Source organism: Dendropsophus ebraccatus, chromosome 8, assembly GCF_027789765.1.
Source record: "Dendropsophus ebraccatus isolate aDenEbr1 chromosome 8, aDenEbr1.pat, whole genome shotgun sequence".
Taxonomy (NCBI): Eukaryota; Metazoa; Chordata; class Amphibia; order Anura; family Hylidae; genus Dendropsophus; species Dendropsophus ebraccatus.
In genome coordinates, this window is record NC_091461.1 from 104733117 (window position 1) to 104751355 (window position 18239).

The 18239-nt window shown below is 43.7% G+C and overlaps 1 protein-coding gene across 1 annotated transcript; it reads right to left on the reverse strand.

The window, feature by feature from the left end:
• Positions 1 to 593: 593 nt before the first annotated feature.
• Positions 594 to 14370, reverse strand: LOC138800106 (uncharacterized). Its single transcript, XM_069981914.1, has 8 exons — positions 14325 to 14370; positions 13061 to 13078; positions 8089 to 8111; positions 5928 to 6465; positions 4205 to 4375; positions 2781 to 2817; positions 909 to 1009; positions 594 to 742 (listed from the first exon to the last, which is right to left on the reverse strand). The coding sequence occupies exons 1-8, from the start codon at positions 14368 to 14370 to the stop codon at positions 594 to 596; spliced, it is 1083 nt and encodes a 360-aa protein (XP_069838015.1).
• Positions 14371 to 18239: the final 3869 nt, after the last annotated feature.

Consider the following 18239-nt stretch of genomic DNA (forward strand, 5'->3'; position numbering starts at 1 on the left):
CTTGGTATAATACTTTTAAAATAGGCTGGGCTAGATTTACCCAAAAAGATGGGCCTCAGCTATGCCACAATAAGGGAATCAAAACATTTTTATGTTGCAGTGAAGTGCCAAATAGGCGTGGCCCTGGTAATTCACACCTCTCATTGGTCTGGCCACGCCTCTTGGCACTTCCCTGCAACATAAAACAGTATTTTCTTTTAGCAGACTGCAGTCACAGACAGCTAATGAAAAGTAATATGTGTATACTTTCCCTAAGGAGGTGTCAGCAGTGGCATAGCTACCATAGAGGCAAGGTAGGCAGTTGCTATGGGGCCCGTGCAGGAGGGGGGCCCAAGGGAGAAGCTAAGAGCGTATGTCCTTCTGCTTAACCCCTTATGTTCTGCAGTGTGTAAGTGACCCAACGTTTACTTACATGCTCCAACACAAAAAAAGGGTTAACAAGCAGAAGACAGAGATCGCTGTTTCACTGCACTTATAATCTCTGACCTCTGTTCTCCGGCTGCAATCAAGTAAGAAAGGAAAATGTGCAAAGCTCCATGCAGAGATCAGGGGTTATCAGTGCACCAGCAGTAAAGCATATATATTGGGGGGGCTTAAAATTTTTGCCATGGGGCCCCGTGAATCCTAGCTACACCCCTGAGTGTCAGAACTGCATTTCCAGGTTCAACCCTTTCAAATCCAGTTGGTTTCCCCTTCCTGTACCTTGCAGCATCTATGGGAGCAGTCATGGCATCAGGCAGATCTGGAGAACAGGGAATAAACAGATCGGTTACGGATATTTTACAGATCACAGAAGCTTTTGTTTCCCCGTATAAGATAAAAAATGCCATGTACCAATATCCCTGTGTGATCATAACCTAAGAGTTGAGCCACATATTCAGGACGCCCCACCAGGCACCAGAACCTACCGTACTCCGTGTCTTCTACTTCATAGACATTAGGGTCACTCTCTGCCGGGTCTTTTTGGCTGAAAGCCTCATCGTAAACATTGCCTTCCGATGGATTTGGGCTGGAATAAAATACAAGTGTTAAACTGAGAAATGATCAATCCAGAGGGGGGTGATTTCAGTATGGCAGTATTAATAGGGCACTGTTTTGCACATGTACTGTAGTGCTATAATCCTAGACAATCTGTAAGTCAGCATTGCTTAACATAGCTTTATCATGTGGATACTGTATGGCATTGTGATTGGTGCACCATATGGTGGCATTATTTGGGCACTGGTAGGAAGGCATTGCACAGTATGGTAACTATGGTGGTATTATTGGGACTTGCATACAGTGTGGCCTCTTGGGCAGTGTATGGTAGTATTACTCAGATACTGCATGACATGGCTTTGGGCACTATATTGCGGCATTATTAGAGCACGGTTTTTCAGATATAGCTCTTATAGCCAGACAGTATATATGGTGGTGTTATTTGGCACTGTAATTTGTGCACTATATGTTGGTATTCTAAGGACACTCATATATGTTCAATATTTAGTATAGTGTTATGTGTTGGCTGTTCAATGCTATTATTTTAAGCACTATATGGTAGAATTATTAGGGCAGTGTTATATATTCAATATATGGGGCTATTATTAGGGCACTGTTATTTATGCACTATATATAATTATTAGAGCACTGCTATTTATACTCTATATTGTGCTATTTTGGGGACTGCTATTTAAGCACTATACAGCACAATTGTTATTGTAGTGTTATTTATGTACTATATGGGACACTTATTTGTGCATAATACAGTACTGTTATTTGTGCACTATATGGTGCTATTATTAGGTAGTATCATTTATGTACTATATGGACTCTTTTACACATAAAGGCATTTTTTTATCTGTATAGTGTGACACTTGGCCACTGTATGGCTCTGTGTTTTGTGCACTATATGGTGGAATTATTAGGGCACTGGGTAATATTATCTGGGCATTGCCTGCACACAGTTCTATTATCTGGGGCACTGCATTAACATTTTTTACATTCAGTATGGTACTGGTATTTGTGCACTATATGGTATTATTTTTTACTATTTGTGTATTCAATATAATAGACGTAAATTATGCAGTTACAATGTATCACTTGTAGTCTGCTTTTCCTAATCTAGTCTTCTAAAATAAGGATGGGCCCTATACAATGTCTTCCCCAGGGGCCTCTACAGACATAGTATCAGCCTTGTTTATTATATCCATAACTGGGTCATGCTGCCCAATGGGTGCAGTCTTATTCTCTCTATGCCTTTAGGGTGTCTGACCTATAGAAATCCCAGCAGATGATTTACTGGCAGGAATCTTGAAGCTGTATGTTTAGTATCTGTATACCTTCGGGGGATATTATTATATAGCCAATGTAGAAATAGATGCTGGGTCTTAACACAGGGCGGTATATACTATCAGTGCTGCCCTCAGGGGATGCAGTGTATTGACCTTGGCCTCCAACAAGACTACACCCCATTACCCAGAATCCCTAGCACCAAAACACTGCACGGCACATGTCTATGACATAGAAGGGCTGCAAGATATAAAGCTTGGGGCGATTTCTTGCTCTTTAAGTAATAGGGACACATTCCGTACAGAACAAAGGTGATAACTATGTAGAAAATGTACTGGTTATATTATTCAGTTTATATATAGTTGTTTAAGATCCGTGTCCGGGAAGGCTAGGTGAGGAGCGATGCTGTGCGCAATTTTAATGCAGCTAAGCGGCCACATAGAGATATCATGGGGAGCACTGACCAATGTGGAGTCTCTAAGGATAGAATAAAGGTATCGGACATTCTCTACCTTAGGCATGGCTGCTCGTATTCAACATCAGCAGATTCTAGAAAAAAAAAAGTTATTAAAAAATAAACTTTTAAGAACATAAGTAACATGCTGAATTTATATCTCTAGATCTCCACAGTTCACTTATAATCCCTTGAAGAAACCATGAGTTTTCTGTTTTCTCCTCCCCGCCTTACAGGAGTCATAACTGTAGATATTTGACATTGGGGCCATATTTCCCATAACTCCCCAGTGTACATCTGCCATACGTGTAATGCGTTTGCCCCATACTGGTCATCAAGAAATCGAGGTTCTACCTCTGGCTGGAGAACTCTATAATCTACACCCAGTCCTAAATGTTTGTGTATTATCAGCCATCATGGCAGCTACCTGGCAGCTCTGGTGCCGGTGATGTCAATGATGCGTCCTGTCCAGGCTCATCCTCCTGTCAGGAGAATTGCAGCTTTGTGTTGGGATAATATTCCAAAGTTTATACTGAAAACAATGGAGGACGCAGCACACAAAGCAGTGACTGTAACACCTGCCTCCATCCTTCAATGTGCCCTCAACCAGAGGAGAAGGTACAGCTATCAGTTGTCCGCTTCTAGAGCTGATCTGCTGTTAGCTCTAAGGAAGCAGATTTCCCATATACTATGGAAGAGACAATAGCAGCTCCCTGTGAAATGACCTCTTTACAGGTCACAGAGCATGCTCAGTAATGTTTCACATTCAGCTTAAAGGGAACCAATCAGCCCAATTGGGCTGATATGGTTCCTGAACCGCTGTATACAGCTCCTGCAGCAGCTGCGTCCGAAGGGACGAATGACAGGCAGAGAGGTCCGTTACTGGCCACTCTGCCTTTCATTTATCCTCTCCGAGCGCGCTGACAGACAGAGCGCAGTGACTAGACACGGGCGGGGAGCCATCCAGATGGCTACCTTCCCGCCTCTGCCTGTCACGCGCCCGGGGGATTAAAGTGCTTTTTTTCGGTTATACAGCGGTTCAGGGAACCATATGATCCCGATCGGGCTGATTTGTTCCCTTTAAGGGGACAGAGTCGGTCTATTGTTGTCCATAAGGCTTGCTGTAAAGCGCGTCACTAAATGCTGTTAAGAATAGACCAGGCAAATGGCAGCCCCCATAACAATGTACAAAAAGGGAAATAAAAAAAAAATTACAGTCTGAAAATAGAAACAGATAAGAATGAAAGAACAAGTTTTAGTATCTGACTCTAATCAGTAAAAAAGTTTAGGTGACATGACCCCTTTAAGACTACTTATTTGCATATTTTTTTCCCCAGGAAGCACTTCCTGACCTATAAGAGTTACACTAACATGGTGAACTCCCCAAGGAGACACATTGCCCCATTGAGAGTCATCATAATGTAATGTAATGCTATACCAGCCTTATACTTCAGTCTACCCCCACATCTGCTGTGCTCTTACCTTCAAGTTCATTGCTCACCATCGCCTTTGGTTGTGAAGGGAAGAAGGCGCTGAGATCTACATTCGGGGGTCTGTCAGGTTTGGGTGGGGGTAGTCCCAGGGATGACATGGATGGAAGGGTTTTTAATGACGGACTTTCATTGACTGTTTCTTTCTTTTTCTCCTTTGCAACTAAAAGAAAATTGTTCATCAGTTCAAGAGAGGCCACAGCTGGGTGGGGAACCTGTGGCAAGACTACAAATCCCATCATGCCTGGACAGCCAAAGCCAAAGCTGATAAGAATTGTAGTTTTGAAACAGCTGAAGGGTCGAAGGTTCCCCCCATCCCTGAGTTACAGAGATAAAATGTATACATGTAAGGAATCAGTGGGACCATTTGTAGCATAAAGCTCAGGTCTTGCCAAGTACTTAGAGGGGGTGTCCTATCATGACAACCATTCAGATGCCTCGTTAGGCCATACAGATGTCACAGATAACACAGTCCCCTGCACAGGACTAATAACTCTTTTACTGAAGACAACTCAGTCCTATTCACATAAGTAGGACTCAACTGCAGCACCCAACACTGCCTACAGACCAGGAGGGTGCTGTTTCTGGAGATAATAACAACCCACCACTAATAGAACTAGATAAACACCCAACACAATTGAGTTATATACAACCATTTCTCTAAAATGAAGCTAAAGGACAAGCAACTGGTGACGGTCAGGTCAGAGGTGACATTTTTCAACCCCCAATGAACACACAAAAAGTCATTTACTCAAGGGGTTAAAAATAGTTGGCCTCTCCTCAGGCTAGGTCATCAGTATTACATTGGTGAGAGTCCCACCTACTTAAACTCCACAACATTTGTGTGATCGCTGCAGCCTCTCCAATATTTACATTGGCAACGAGTCGTTTTGTTCTTCTAAACATCTAAACTATTCTTGGCGGAGGAGTAAGGTAGTGCAGCGCTGTCCTGTTCACTAGAAAGTGACAACAGCGAGTTGTGATTACACACAATCTTGCAGATGATGCAAGCATTGCAGAGGCTGCAGCGATCACATGATCACTCGGACTTCTCTAAACCAGTTGATCAGTGTTGATGTTGGGAGCCAGAACCCTGCTGATCTGATATCGATGGCCTGTTCTGAGGACAGATCATCCATTTTTAAAGGCTAGATATCCCCTGTAGGATCTTTCCAGTGCTCATTAGTATCATTTGTTGCTAATGGAATCAAATGGACGCCATTCACATGGTGAAATAAAATGGTATCTTTGGGCCCCCGCAGCCAATGACTATATCCATGTTTTCCACATAGCCTTAGGGCTTTATCTAACTTCAGCAGCCACCGCTAATCAAATGCCGAAAGTTCGGGTTCGGATGGACTCGAGTATGCTCGAGGTTCGCTCAACTCTAGTTATCCAGTGCAACACAAAAATGGCTACTTTCTTCCAGAGATAGACCCTCTCTTGTCTCCAGTTTGGGTGGTGTTTTGTAACTCACTTTCATTGAAGTCAATGGAGCTTAACTGCAAACCACACCTGAACTGGAGACAAGAGTCATGCTGTCTCTGGAAGCAAGTGGCCATGGTTTTGTAGTGCTGGATAACCCCTTTAACACCCCCTCCAACCCCTCACCTCTGGGCTCCTTATAGTGTGGTGGCAGGAGCTCACAGGGTCTGGTCCCCTTTGCCGGTTACCTTTCTAGCTTCTAATGTCTAATGGTTTTCATTACAACCTACTCATAACATCCAGGATAGGACTGCTGGACGTCTGCACCAGCTTCGGACCAATGGGAGGTGGTGAAGGTTTCCTGTCAACAATGTTGATTGTGGTTGGAGTCTTTTGCCAAGTCGTGTCCACATCCTCATAGACTTGTGACTGAGGTTGATCGATTTTTGGTGGGGGGTCTTGAAAGACTGGCAATGAGTGCCTGTAGGTTTGCGGGCTGATGGCACACACCCCATCGCTTTTCGTCTTTGGGGGATCCGTAATGTGAAGCTTTTGCGAAAAAACTTTACTTAGCCTCATGTCATTGGTGTTTGAAAGACCATTTGGTTTTGGGAGCAACTCAGGTTTGGTAGCAATAGGTTTTTGTGCCGTAGGTGGCGCTACAGGCCTGACCTGGTGTTCTAAGCGTCTTTTGACAGCTTGAAGTTTTGGATTGGAGTCAATGTTAGAGATGATCTCTTCTCTTCTTTGCGTATACGCTGGCAGGGTGTTGGAGTGACTGCTACGCTGAAACCTTTCACAAAGAGACTTAACGTCTAAAGGTTCTTCCTAAAGTGGTATAGAAAACAAACATTTTATCATTAATGGTTATCCTCCGTAGCAATATTACACCTATCAAAGGGGTACTCTGGTGAAAACAAAGTTGTACAGAAAGTTGTATAGATTTGTAAATTACTTCTACTTTTTTTTTTGGGGGGGGGGGGCCCATTTTCTGTGATATGGAGAAAAATATGGTAAAAAACTTGAAATGACTTTACTGTGTAAACAGACCTTAAAGTTGCCCTCTAATGTTAATCGATCACCTGATCTCAACATCAGGCACAGAGTCGCAGATGGGCGGTAGAGTGGCTAAGAATCGGGCCCATGTACAGTAAACTGCATGCGTGTATCTGGCCTAAAGGAATTGTTTGATTATAAACAAAAATGTAAAAATATTTTTGTCCATTTGGTTAAAACTCTAAATACAAAGTTAAAAAAAACAACAAAGTTTGAAACAGAGTAGGGAACTCCAATCCAGCTCCCTCATCTAGGACCTAGAACAGAGGGCAGTACTAGAGGACCCAGCACATCTGTATACAATGCAAAAAGTACTAGGTTGTGTGTAATACTTCATTTCCCCTCTTGTCGCGCTGCAGAGAATTTGAACACCACAGAATACAGATGATTTCCAGGGATCACAGCAAAAGCACAATCAATATAATGCACACAGCTCACCACTATTCCTGCAGTGTCATATGTTTCATCCCAGCTCTGCTGCATCCATACAATTTCATACTGTAGCTGGGTCAAGTGACCTCTGACAGACACCATCTTTCCTTTCAGAATTCAAAGTGCATTTTTTCCCAAAGTACATCAATCCCATGATGCATCAACACAGCATCACACGGGCCGCTAACTATTAAAATCTCTGCCTGCCAGGAGGACAACGTAATAATCCTCTTCTATATACATCTCTAAATAAGCTGAGACTAGAAGTATACTTGTTTTGTAATAGAACAGTACACTGTGTGATAGGAGCTGTTTAATCATCATCACTAATTCTAATGGTAATTTCTGTCTCCCCCTATGGAGAGCTTATGTGGAACAGTCCATGCAGCTTCCTCATACAGAAGGTTTTGCTGGCTGACAACACAGAAACACTTGTCATTTCCAGGGGGTCACTTGAGATCATACGACCCAACTAAAAGAAAGGATTTCAGGAATTTTCTGATAGAAAGGACAAACTAAATAAGGTAATACTAGCTGAATTATGCATATTTTTAAAAAGTACTAGATTTCTGGGACTTGTAGTAGTCCTGTACATTAGCATTAATACCACAAATAAACTTTGACAATATAATATTGAAAATAACTACATAAATCCATCTATACAGACAGAGCATACCAGGAGCAAAAGCCTGAAGTAGCCAATACCGCCAAACAGTACACAAATACATCCATACAGTGCATAACAATAGCAAAACACAACAGTGACAAAGTAATAGTAAAGTATAGGTAAACTCATGCTGCCTGCTCTATAATAGTCTAATGCCATTGTATATCTGTGCTATAGATACAAGTCATGCAAGTTTCATCTACAAAATTTGTTGTAAATGAAAACCTGACCAAACCTGATAAATCAATATGGCGGCTACATGAAAAACTCATTGTCCGTCGTTACTGATCGCCCACCTGGTCATGAGGCCGCAGCAGCTCTGTGACAGTGATGGCGTTTTATCCACCGTCTATAAATGGGCTCAGTTGTTGACTAAACATCGGCTTTCCTCGTATTGTTGATAATAACACGGAGGAGAAAACCCTTCATTGTTCTGAGCATTTACTCTGCAAATGGAAAGAACGTGGCTGCGGAGAAGGTCAGTGAACTTTCTCCTCTAAGGTCTACGCCACCATCTATGTACTATAATTATAAGAGAACACACAGCCCGGGCGCTATAGGTCATACATTTATTATCACTAATGTACATTTTAGTGCAACAACTAAAAAAAATAAATAAATAAAAAATAAAATTAATAATTTCTTTGCAAAAAAATAGTAAATTGGAAAGTAACAGGGGAAAAAAGTTTGCTGGTTAAATAAAGAACAGACTTAAAGCACTGTGTAGACTGAATAAGATGACAACTCTGTACAAGTCCTAAATAATAAGCATACAGTGCCTGAATAATACAGCCGTAGGCCACAGCCGTGTTTTGGCTTTCATTCTGCATTCTGACTTCTCTACACAGGTGTAAAGGATAAATTTTGCAGTTGTCATACCTTATTTTATGTCATACGTCATGGTGCTTGTTCCAGTAAAACGTGATCTTATATCATCTGCCGATTGTGCCACCTGGGTGGGGCTTCTCATCCAAAGTGCCACTTAGCCCCACCCACAACGGCACCATAGGTCCTGGCCCTTGTGATGTCACCTAGGTCTTGCCCCCTTGATGGCCATTGGAATGGGCCAGCCTAGAGGTCTAGGCCCCACCCCCTCTAGGTCGGCCCATACCAAGGGGACGTAGCCTATGCATCGATGACGTCATGGAGGGTTGGACCAATGGTGGTGATGTGGGCGGAGCTGAGCAGCGCTGCATCTATGAAGCCCCGCCCAGGTGGCGCAATCCATCAGTGATAAAAGGCATTTTTCACTGGACCAAGCACCAAGAAATCTATTGGAAAGTAAGGTATGAAAGCTGCAGAATTTAGGCTTTTCAGCTGTGTAGAGACGTCCTCATCCAGAAAGGGGGTGACAGTGTCACTAACTCCCATAATAAAAAAAGGATAAAAAAACTGATCAAAATGCATTCGTTTTTTTAGCGTACACAAAAAACATGGTTGACCGCATTTTTGTGTATGCTAAAAAAAGATGCGCTTTCATCTGTTTTTCAATCAGTTTTTTGGTTTCCAAGAAAAAGGATGAAAAAAATGGACTACAAAAACGCTGTCAGTATGAACCCAGCCTTAGGCATAAATTGTGCAAAATGTATCAAGGCACTTGCGTCTAATGATGACTTTTGCGTAGCCCGTAAAAACCCCGTAAAAAAAAGAAAAAACCTGTAAAAAAAATGTGCAGATGATGCGTTGATGGGACAGCGCCATCTACTGTCAGTTCAATGTAAGCACTGTACTGTATTTCCCAACATGAGGAAGCAGCTGTGTATCTGAGCATGATAAAAAAAAAAAAGATCTGCACACTTTTCAACAAATTAGAGACAAAGTGAGAAAACCAGTGAAGTGAAAACATTTTGACCTGGAGAGATATATTCTGGCCTAGGCTATTTTATACCCCCTCATATAGAATATATCCCCTGGGGTATACTGTGGACTGGGCTAGAACTGGGAAAACCAGTGACATGATAACTTGGAGGGATATACACTCACTGGCCACTTTATTAGGTACACCTGTCCAACTGCACGTTACCACTTAATCTCTAATCAGCCAATCACATGGCGGCAACTCAGTGTATTTAGGCATGTAGACATGGTCAAGACAATCTCCTGCAGTTCAAAGCATCAGTATGGGGAAGAAAGGTGATTTGAGGGCCTTTGAACGTGGCATGGTTGTTGGTGCCAGAAGGGCTGGTCTGAGTATTTCAGAAACTGCTGATCTACTGGGATTTTCACGCACAACCATCTCTAGGGTTTAAAGAGAATGGTCCGAAAAAGAAAAAACATGCAGTGAGCGGCAGTTCTGTGGGCGGAAATGCCTTGTTGATGCCAGAGGTCAGAGGAGAATGGGCAGACTGGTTCGAGCTGATAGAAAGGCAACAGTGATTTAAATAGCCAACCGTTACAACCAAGGTAGGCAGAAGAGCATCTCTGAACGCACAGTACGGCCAACTTTGAGGCAGATGGGCTACAGCAGCAGAAGACCACACCGGGTGCCACTCCTTTCAGCTAAGAACAGGAAACTGAGGCTACAATTTGCACAAGCTCATCGAAATTGGACAGTAGAAGATTGGAAAAACGTTGCCTGGTCTGATGAGTCTCGATTTCTGCTACGACATTCGGATGGTAGGGTCAGAATTTGGCGTCAACAACATGAAAGCATGGATCCATCCTGCCTTGTATCAACGGTTCAGGCTGGTGGTAGTGGTGTCATGGTGTGGGGAATATTTTCTTGGCACTCTTTGGGCCCCTTGGTACCAATTGAGCATCGTTGCAACGCCACAGCCTGCCCGAGTATTGTTGCCGACCATGTCCATCCCTTTATGACCACAATGTACCCAACATCTGATGGCTACTTTCAGCAGGATAATGCGCCATGTCATAAAGCTAGAATCATCTCAGACTGGTTTCTTGAACATGACAATGAGTTCACTGTACTCAAATGGCCTCCACAGTCACCAGATCTCAATCCAATAGAGCATCTTTGGGATGTGGTGGAACGGGAGATTTGTATCATGGATGTGCAGCCGACAAATCTGCGGCAACTGTGTGATGCCATCATGTCACTATGGACCAAAATCTCTGAGGAAGCTTCCAGCACCTTGTTGTATCTATGCCACCAAGAATTGAGGCAGCTCTGAAGGCAAAAGGGGGTCCAACCCGTTACTAGTATGGTGTACCTAATAAAGTGGCCGGTGAGTGTAGTCTGGCCTGGTTTTACACCCCCAAATATATAGTTTATCCCCCAAAGAATATACTATGGCCTGGGCTAGACTATACCCAGATTTATATTATGGCCTAGGCTATTTTACAATCCTGGGTACGAAAATATATCCCCTGGGATATACTGTGGCCTGGGCCAGGGGTGAGAAAACATGTGAAGTAATAACATTATGGCCCAGAGAGATATAGTCTGGCCTAGGCTGTTTTACACACCTAGGTGTAGAGTTTATCCCCCGGGTATACTGTGGCCTGTTTTGACATTAGATGGATATATTCTGGCCTGGATGGGTATACTCTGGCCTAAGCTAATTTATACACCAGGGTATAGTTTGGCCTAGGCTATTTTATACCCCGGGGTATACTCTGGCCTAGGACAAACTATACCCAGGTATAATCTGGACGGGGATTAATCTGGCTTGCTACACTGGGATCAAAGCCAACGCAAGAGAAAGTAAACCCTCTTCTGGTGTCAGGCCAAGACCGAGACAACCGGGCAGATCAGGTTTTACTGTAAAAGCCATCAGCGGGGACAGATCTGCAGCGTAATCATATCATCAAAGAATGTCAGGTAGCTGCTGCTCGAGCTGGTGGGACCCAGGTCACATTTTTGTAATAATTGTATTAATCTTGAATCCTTTTCCTCATTCTCTGCAATCTATTTTACCAAACCTTAAAGGGGAACTATCAGCAGGTTAGACGAATCTAACCTGCTGATCTCTCCTTATTGCACAGAAGACGGCAAGTATGAAGGTAAGGTCTTACTTTCATCCTCAAAGCCAATTCCATGCATTTATTCCATGGTCCAGTAAGACCGTTAGGAGCACTGCCCTGCCCCCCGATCCGCCCTCAGCCTTTCCCACCCCTTCTAATCATAATCAATGGAGCAGGCGAGCAGGATCATCGCTATGGAAGTGGGTCAGTGCTCCTAACAGTCTTACTGGACCATGGAATAAATGACTATGTGCACAGAAATGTCATCGAGGATGAAGGTAAGGGCCCCATTACATGGAGCAATAGTCGGCTTGATTTGGCCGATTAGCACTCTGTGTAATAGAGACAATTATCAGCCAATGAAACAATTATCAGTTGATCGTTTCTTTAGGCCCAGACCTAAAAATCATCAGCTGTCGACTGCCGCCGACGATTCAACAGTTTGCATTACCTGTCCACGCTCCCAGACCCCTCCTGTGCTCTGCTTCCTCCCTGGTCCCGTATGCTGCAGCTTCAGAGTGGCCTTTCTGAGCTGACAGGCGATCTCTTTGGAGTAAGAGGAATCGACCTCAGTAGCACAAAGCTACCAAAAGTAAAGGTCTACGTATCCTACTGCGCAATGCAAGACAACTGGGTAATCTTGGAAGTCTGTGACACCCAGATAACCGATGACTGGGGCTCGTGCCACCCACCTAGGACAGGTTCTACGATACCAGGGGCCAGACTTAGTCTAAACGTGAGTACGAGTAGAACTTATATACCTCTGGGTCCTCTGGCAACTCCTCTCTTCTCTTAACTTCTACAAAGCACTCACTCGTCAAACACCTACTTCTAAAAGCACTGGTTTTCTCTACTGTCAGCAACTGTTTTTGTCAAGATTTGCACTACTGGTATTGAGTGTGCTGTCTACCTGCAACGTTATACACTAAACTGTTCTATTTTGTACACTAAACGCACAGGACTCTTATATTAGTGCACCTGCACCCATACAATCCACCACCGTCTACCTTGGTTTTTTTTCCCCTCTCTGTGGGTGGTGGTACTGACATCCCAGGTGGGTCAACTACCACTCCAAGTTGCCGTGACAAGAGCCCAAGGGACCCGCAACAATTCTGAAGGTTACTGACCAATGGGGACATAAACCGGTACCAACATCACACCTGTGCACTACTACAGTGCTGGCGTCACAACAAAATAACATCACTGGCCGAGTACCACACGTGCAGTCCTTGCTAAACAATTATCGGGCTGTGTAATAGGCTCTGTAAACAAGCGCTGATCTAGTAGATTGGCATTTGTTTACAGTATTGATCGGCCCGTGTAATAGCAGCCTATGAGACACACCTTCATCCTTGTCGTGCCCTGTGCAATAGGCAGATATAAACAGGTTAGATTCATCTAACCTGCTGATAGTTCCCCTTTATGGTGCGTTCACACCTACAGGATCTGCAGCTGATTTTCTGCAGCAGATTTCATTTAAATAACTGAACACAGCATCAAATCTGCTGCAGATCCTGTAGGTGTGAACGCACCCTTAATAAGCATTACTCCACCCACATTCCACCCCCCGGAGAGCTCCTTTAATATATAGAGGTTAGTAATTGATGCTGTTGTGGTTATCCTACACCCCAGCCTATAGGGCTCCTTACCTTATCCCCATAGCATTGCCAGCCAGAGCTAGTGCCCCCATTGCATGTGCATCCATATATACAACATACCACCCAGCTTCAGGTAGGAGGGGGGCAGTTCACAAGCAACTGTCTTACTGGTGCATTATAATAGAAATACCCAAAGTTTCCCTATATCACTAATAGCCATAGTACCCCCATAACATAACCAGCCTCAGTGATCATAACAACACACTCATAACATCCAGCCGCAATGCCTCCATAGGAGAGACAGTTACAGTATGTGCCTCCATAACACATCTAGCCATGATGACTATTAAGAGTACCCCTGTAATATTTTTAGGCATGGCCAGTGCTTTCCTAATAGTGGTAGCAACACAGAACCATCTCATTAAAAGTCATAGTGCCCCCATATCAATAGCTCAGTACCTCCATATCAGTAACAGTCATAGTACCTCCATATCAATAGCACAGTATATTCATATTAGTAACAGTGATAGTACCCCCATATCAGTAACAGGGATAGTAACTCCATATCAGTAACAGTGGTAGTGCCCCCACATCAGTAACATAGTACCTTCATATCAGTAACAGTCATAGTACCCCAATATCAGTAACATAGTACCTCCATATCAGTAACAGTTATAGTAACTCCATATGAGTAACATAGTACCTTCATATCTGTAACAGTGATAGTACCCCATATCAGTAGTAGTCACCGTACCCCCATATCAATAGCACCGTATCATCTTCATATTAGCATCAGTCATAGTACTGCCATATCAGCAACAGTCATAGTACCCCTATATCAGTGACACAGTACCTCCATATCAGTCATAGTCAGTCAAGTCATAGTATCCCCATATCAATAGCACATTACCTCTATATTTGTAACAGTCATAGTACCTCCTTATCAGTAGCATTCATAGTACCCCCATATCAGTAACAATTATAGTACACCCATATCAGTAAGATATTACCTTCATAACAGTTATAGTCATAGTACAACTGCATCCGTAGATTCATATCAGTAACAGGTATAGTACCTCCATATCAGTAACAGTGGTAGTGCCCCCATATCAGTAACACAGTACCTCCATATCAGTAACAGTCATAGTACCCCCATATTAGTAACACAGTACCTCCATATCAGTAACAGTCATAGTACCCCCATATCCGTAACAGTGGTAGTGCCCCCATATCAGTAACACAGTACCTCTATATCAGTAACAGTCATAGTACCCCCATATCAGTAACACAGTACCTCCATATCAGTAACAGTCATAGTACCCCCATATCAGTAACAGTGGTAGTGCCCCCATATCAGTAACACAGTACCTCCATATCAGTAACAGTCATAGTACCTCCATATCAGTTATATCCATAGTACCCACACAGCACTGTCAGCCACAGTAATTATTCCCATACATTGGTAGAAGATCCTTTGCTGCTGCAGAGATCCCCCCCCCCAGTTTTGCCAAAAATATTCAGAGGAATTACATAGGGTTTGCAGAATATTTAATAGTACTTTAAGGCTATGTTCACACTCTGCAGATTTTCTGCAACTGATTTCCCTCTAAATGGCCATTTCAGGGGCCACAGCCTCCAGCCGAGCAGGTGTTTACAGCACTGCACGTGGGGAGCTCACTGATATCCATTGGTGCACTATGTGGCCATACAATGGAGACAAACACTGTGTAAGCCCTGAATCTGGGGCCCCTGTGGTCACTCTGGAATACACAATTTATTGCACATGTATCAGTTATATATGAAGTTATGACCCCCATATGGGGTCTGCCTGCTCTATGGGGGGCGCTGCTCACCGTGTCCATGGCGGCTGTCCTCTATCTCCGCTCTCTGGCTGCTCTCACACTCGCTCGGACTCTTTCTTCTCACTTGTCAGGATTCTCATTTTTCTTTTTTAACTTCCTTGTACAAGAAAAATACAAGTTTCCCCGAGGTATTCGCTACTTTATTACATTGTTGTCTTTGTTCGCTGAAACCTCCTACAGGTGACTTTTTCTTTGTTTTTTTTTCTCTTTCTTCTAAATGAACCCAGGAAACCAGTGATCCCACAGCTGAGGCCGCACCTGATATCAGGAGAGTTCTGCTTGTTTCACCTTGTAGCAGCTTAAAGGGATTGTTCACATTTACAGATAGCGGCCACAGAATGAGGGGGGCTGCACCTCATGTGCCATAGGGATCTGTGCAGACCCTGTAGCTGGGTCAGGGGGTCCCCCCAGAATAAGGGCTGCTAGGACGTGTCACATGGTGGAAAACCCCATTGATTTCTGTACAAGATCCATTTCCTAAATCTGCAATGATTTGGCACAACAATTGCCTTCCGTTCCATTATCGGTAAGATGTCACATGACAACCCACGAGTGGCCTCATCCGTGACCCTGGTTGAATAGAGCCCGACAGATCCCATTGAATTTAATAGAGCCAATGGGTAGTCTTTGCAAAGTGAAAATCTGCCGCAGTGCTGCGCTTTGCAGTTAAATGCATGCTTGATCATAATATGTGCATGGAGATGAAAAGAAAAAAATAAAAATTTAATTTAAAAAGTTCTTTGCTTTATTCCAATATCCGCGATACAGGTAGAGAATACAGCGTGCTGTGCGGGTGGGACCACAATGAAATGATAAAGTACTGCAAATAATTCAGTAACACAATGAAACTGCAATGTGTGAACACAGCCTAGATGTTCTGCAACAGCTTTGGGCGGGGAATGGGCAGGGTGGGGGACTGTGATGGAACAGCTGAGGGAAAGCATTGCATTCTGGAACCTGTAGTACTGAGTACATCTGCTCAACCAGGAAATACAGAAACACAAAACAGAACAAAACCCCCCAAAACAAATGGTAGTTTCAAAACTGGGATAGATAGGTAAGTATTGTTATATGCTTTTGCAGAAGTTTCTTTTTTGTCTTTTTACCTCTACCCGGAGTTCCCCCTTTTTTTTATTAGAAGTAAACTACAAATCTCTGGCACTGGTGCGTTTACACAGGCAGAGTTATCTGACAGATTTTGGAAGCCAAAGCCAGGAATGGATTTGAAAAGAGGAGAAATCTCAGTCTTTCCTTTATGAACTGTTCCCTGTTTATAGTCTGTTCCTGGTTTTGGCTTCAAAGATGTGTCAGATAAATCTCTCTGTGTAAACGCATCATTTTTTGCACCAGTTGATTTGAAAGATTTTATTAATTTTTTTTAACCCCTTAACAACCAGCCTGGGCCTTGGCGCAAGAAGGCGTAAAAGTATGCCCTGCCAGAAGTGAGATCAGGAGTTGAGCTCGCTTTATAGCGGGTGAGAACTGGCTGCTTTCAGAAGCTGGGTCCTCAATAGTGGGCTGACGTGATTGCCTGGCCGCCCGCCATTGACCCCCTAAACACAAAGAATCGCACCGCGACCGCAGCGTTTAAAGAGGATGTACCACCTGGTACATCCTCTTTAACCTAAACCCACTAATCGAACGGCGCCGCCACGGGGAAGCCGGTGCTGCGGTCCGTTTTTTGGACAAGGCCCGGTTTCCGTGCACGGCGCCGTTCTATGCAACGGAACCACCCGGTGTTCAAGCACTGGAGGCCGGCCCGCCCGCCCCCAGTGGGAGGGAATTCCCTCCCCTGTATGATATTTTGGGGGTTCCGTCATTAATTCTATGGTAGATTGAAAGGCAGCATTACACCTGTTCCTGAAAAAAACAAGACCTCATATGGCCCTGTAGCTGGAAAAATAAAAGAGTTATAGCTCTCAGAAGGTGAGGAGAAAAAAAACGAAAACACAAAAACTGAAAATAGGCGCGGTCCTCAAGGACATTTTAGGCCTGGTCCTTGAAGGGTTAAAGGGCTAAAACAAAAGTTTCAGATTGTAGGGGTCCTCCCCTGGTTGTACCGTGACATTGCATTACTATAGTGGTACTGCAGCATTTTTCCTGTGATTACACAGAGCTGCAAGGTGTGCATAAAGCCCTAGGCCCATTCCAGCTCTTAAAGGGGTTATCTAGCGCTACAAAAACATGGCCCCTTTTCCCCCCTCTCTTGTCTCCAGTTCAGGTGTGGTTTGCAATTAAAGGGGTTATCCGACGCTACAAAAACATGGCCACTTTCCCCCTACTATTCTCTCCAGTTTGGATGGGGTTTTGAAACTCAGTTGCATTGAAGTAAATGGAGCTTAATTGCAAACCGCACCTGAACTGGAGACAACAGTAGGGGGAAAAGTGGCCATGTTTTTCTAGCGCTGGATAACCCCTTTAAGCTCCATTGACTTCAATGGAACTGAGTTCCAAACCCCACCCAAACTGGAGACAGGAGTGGTGCAAAAGTGGCCATGTTTTTGTAGCGCTGGATAACCCCTTTAATACATACTCCATGCATAAATGTAGGCATATGCATCTGCTGTATTCATTGGGTGGAGGGAGCTGTCACCAATCTATTCTCTATTAGGGTGCGTTTACACAGAAAGATTATCTGCCAAAGATTTGAAGCCAAAGCCAGGAATTCATTTGAAAAGAGGAGAAATTTCAGGCTTTCCTGTATGACCTGATCTCTGTTTATAGTCTGTTTTTGGCTTTGGCTTCAAATCTTTAGCAGAAATGGACCCTTAGACTCTATGAACTGACTGGCTATTTTTATTTGTGCTGTTTGAGCTAAGAGTGTGACTGTGTAATGTGTATGGGTTCCGCCTGTCCCGTAGACTCATCATGTCAGTTCTTTGGGCGGACAGAAGAATTCTCCAGTGAATTTCATTGAGTCAATGGGACAGGGAATTGAACTTCAAGCGGAGGCCACGTGGCGGAATCCGCTTGAAGTCTCTGCACATATTTTGTAGTGTGCACATACCCTTACAGGACAATACAGATAATGAGAAGAGATGAGGGCATGCTCTCTAATAAAGA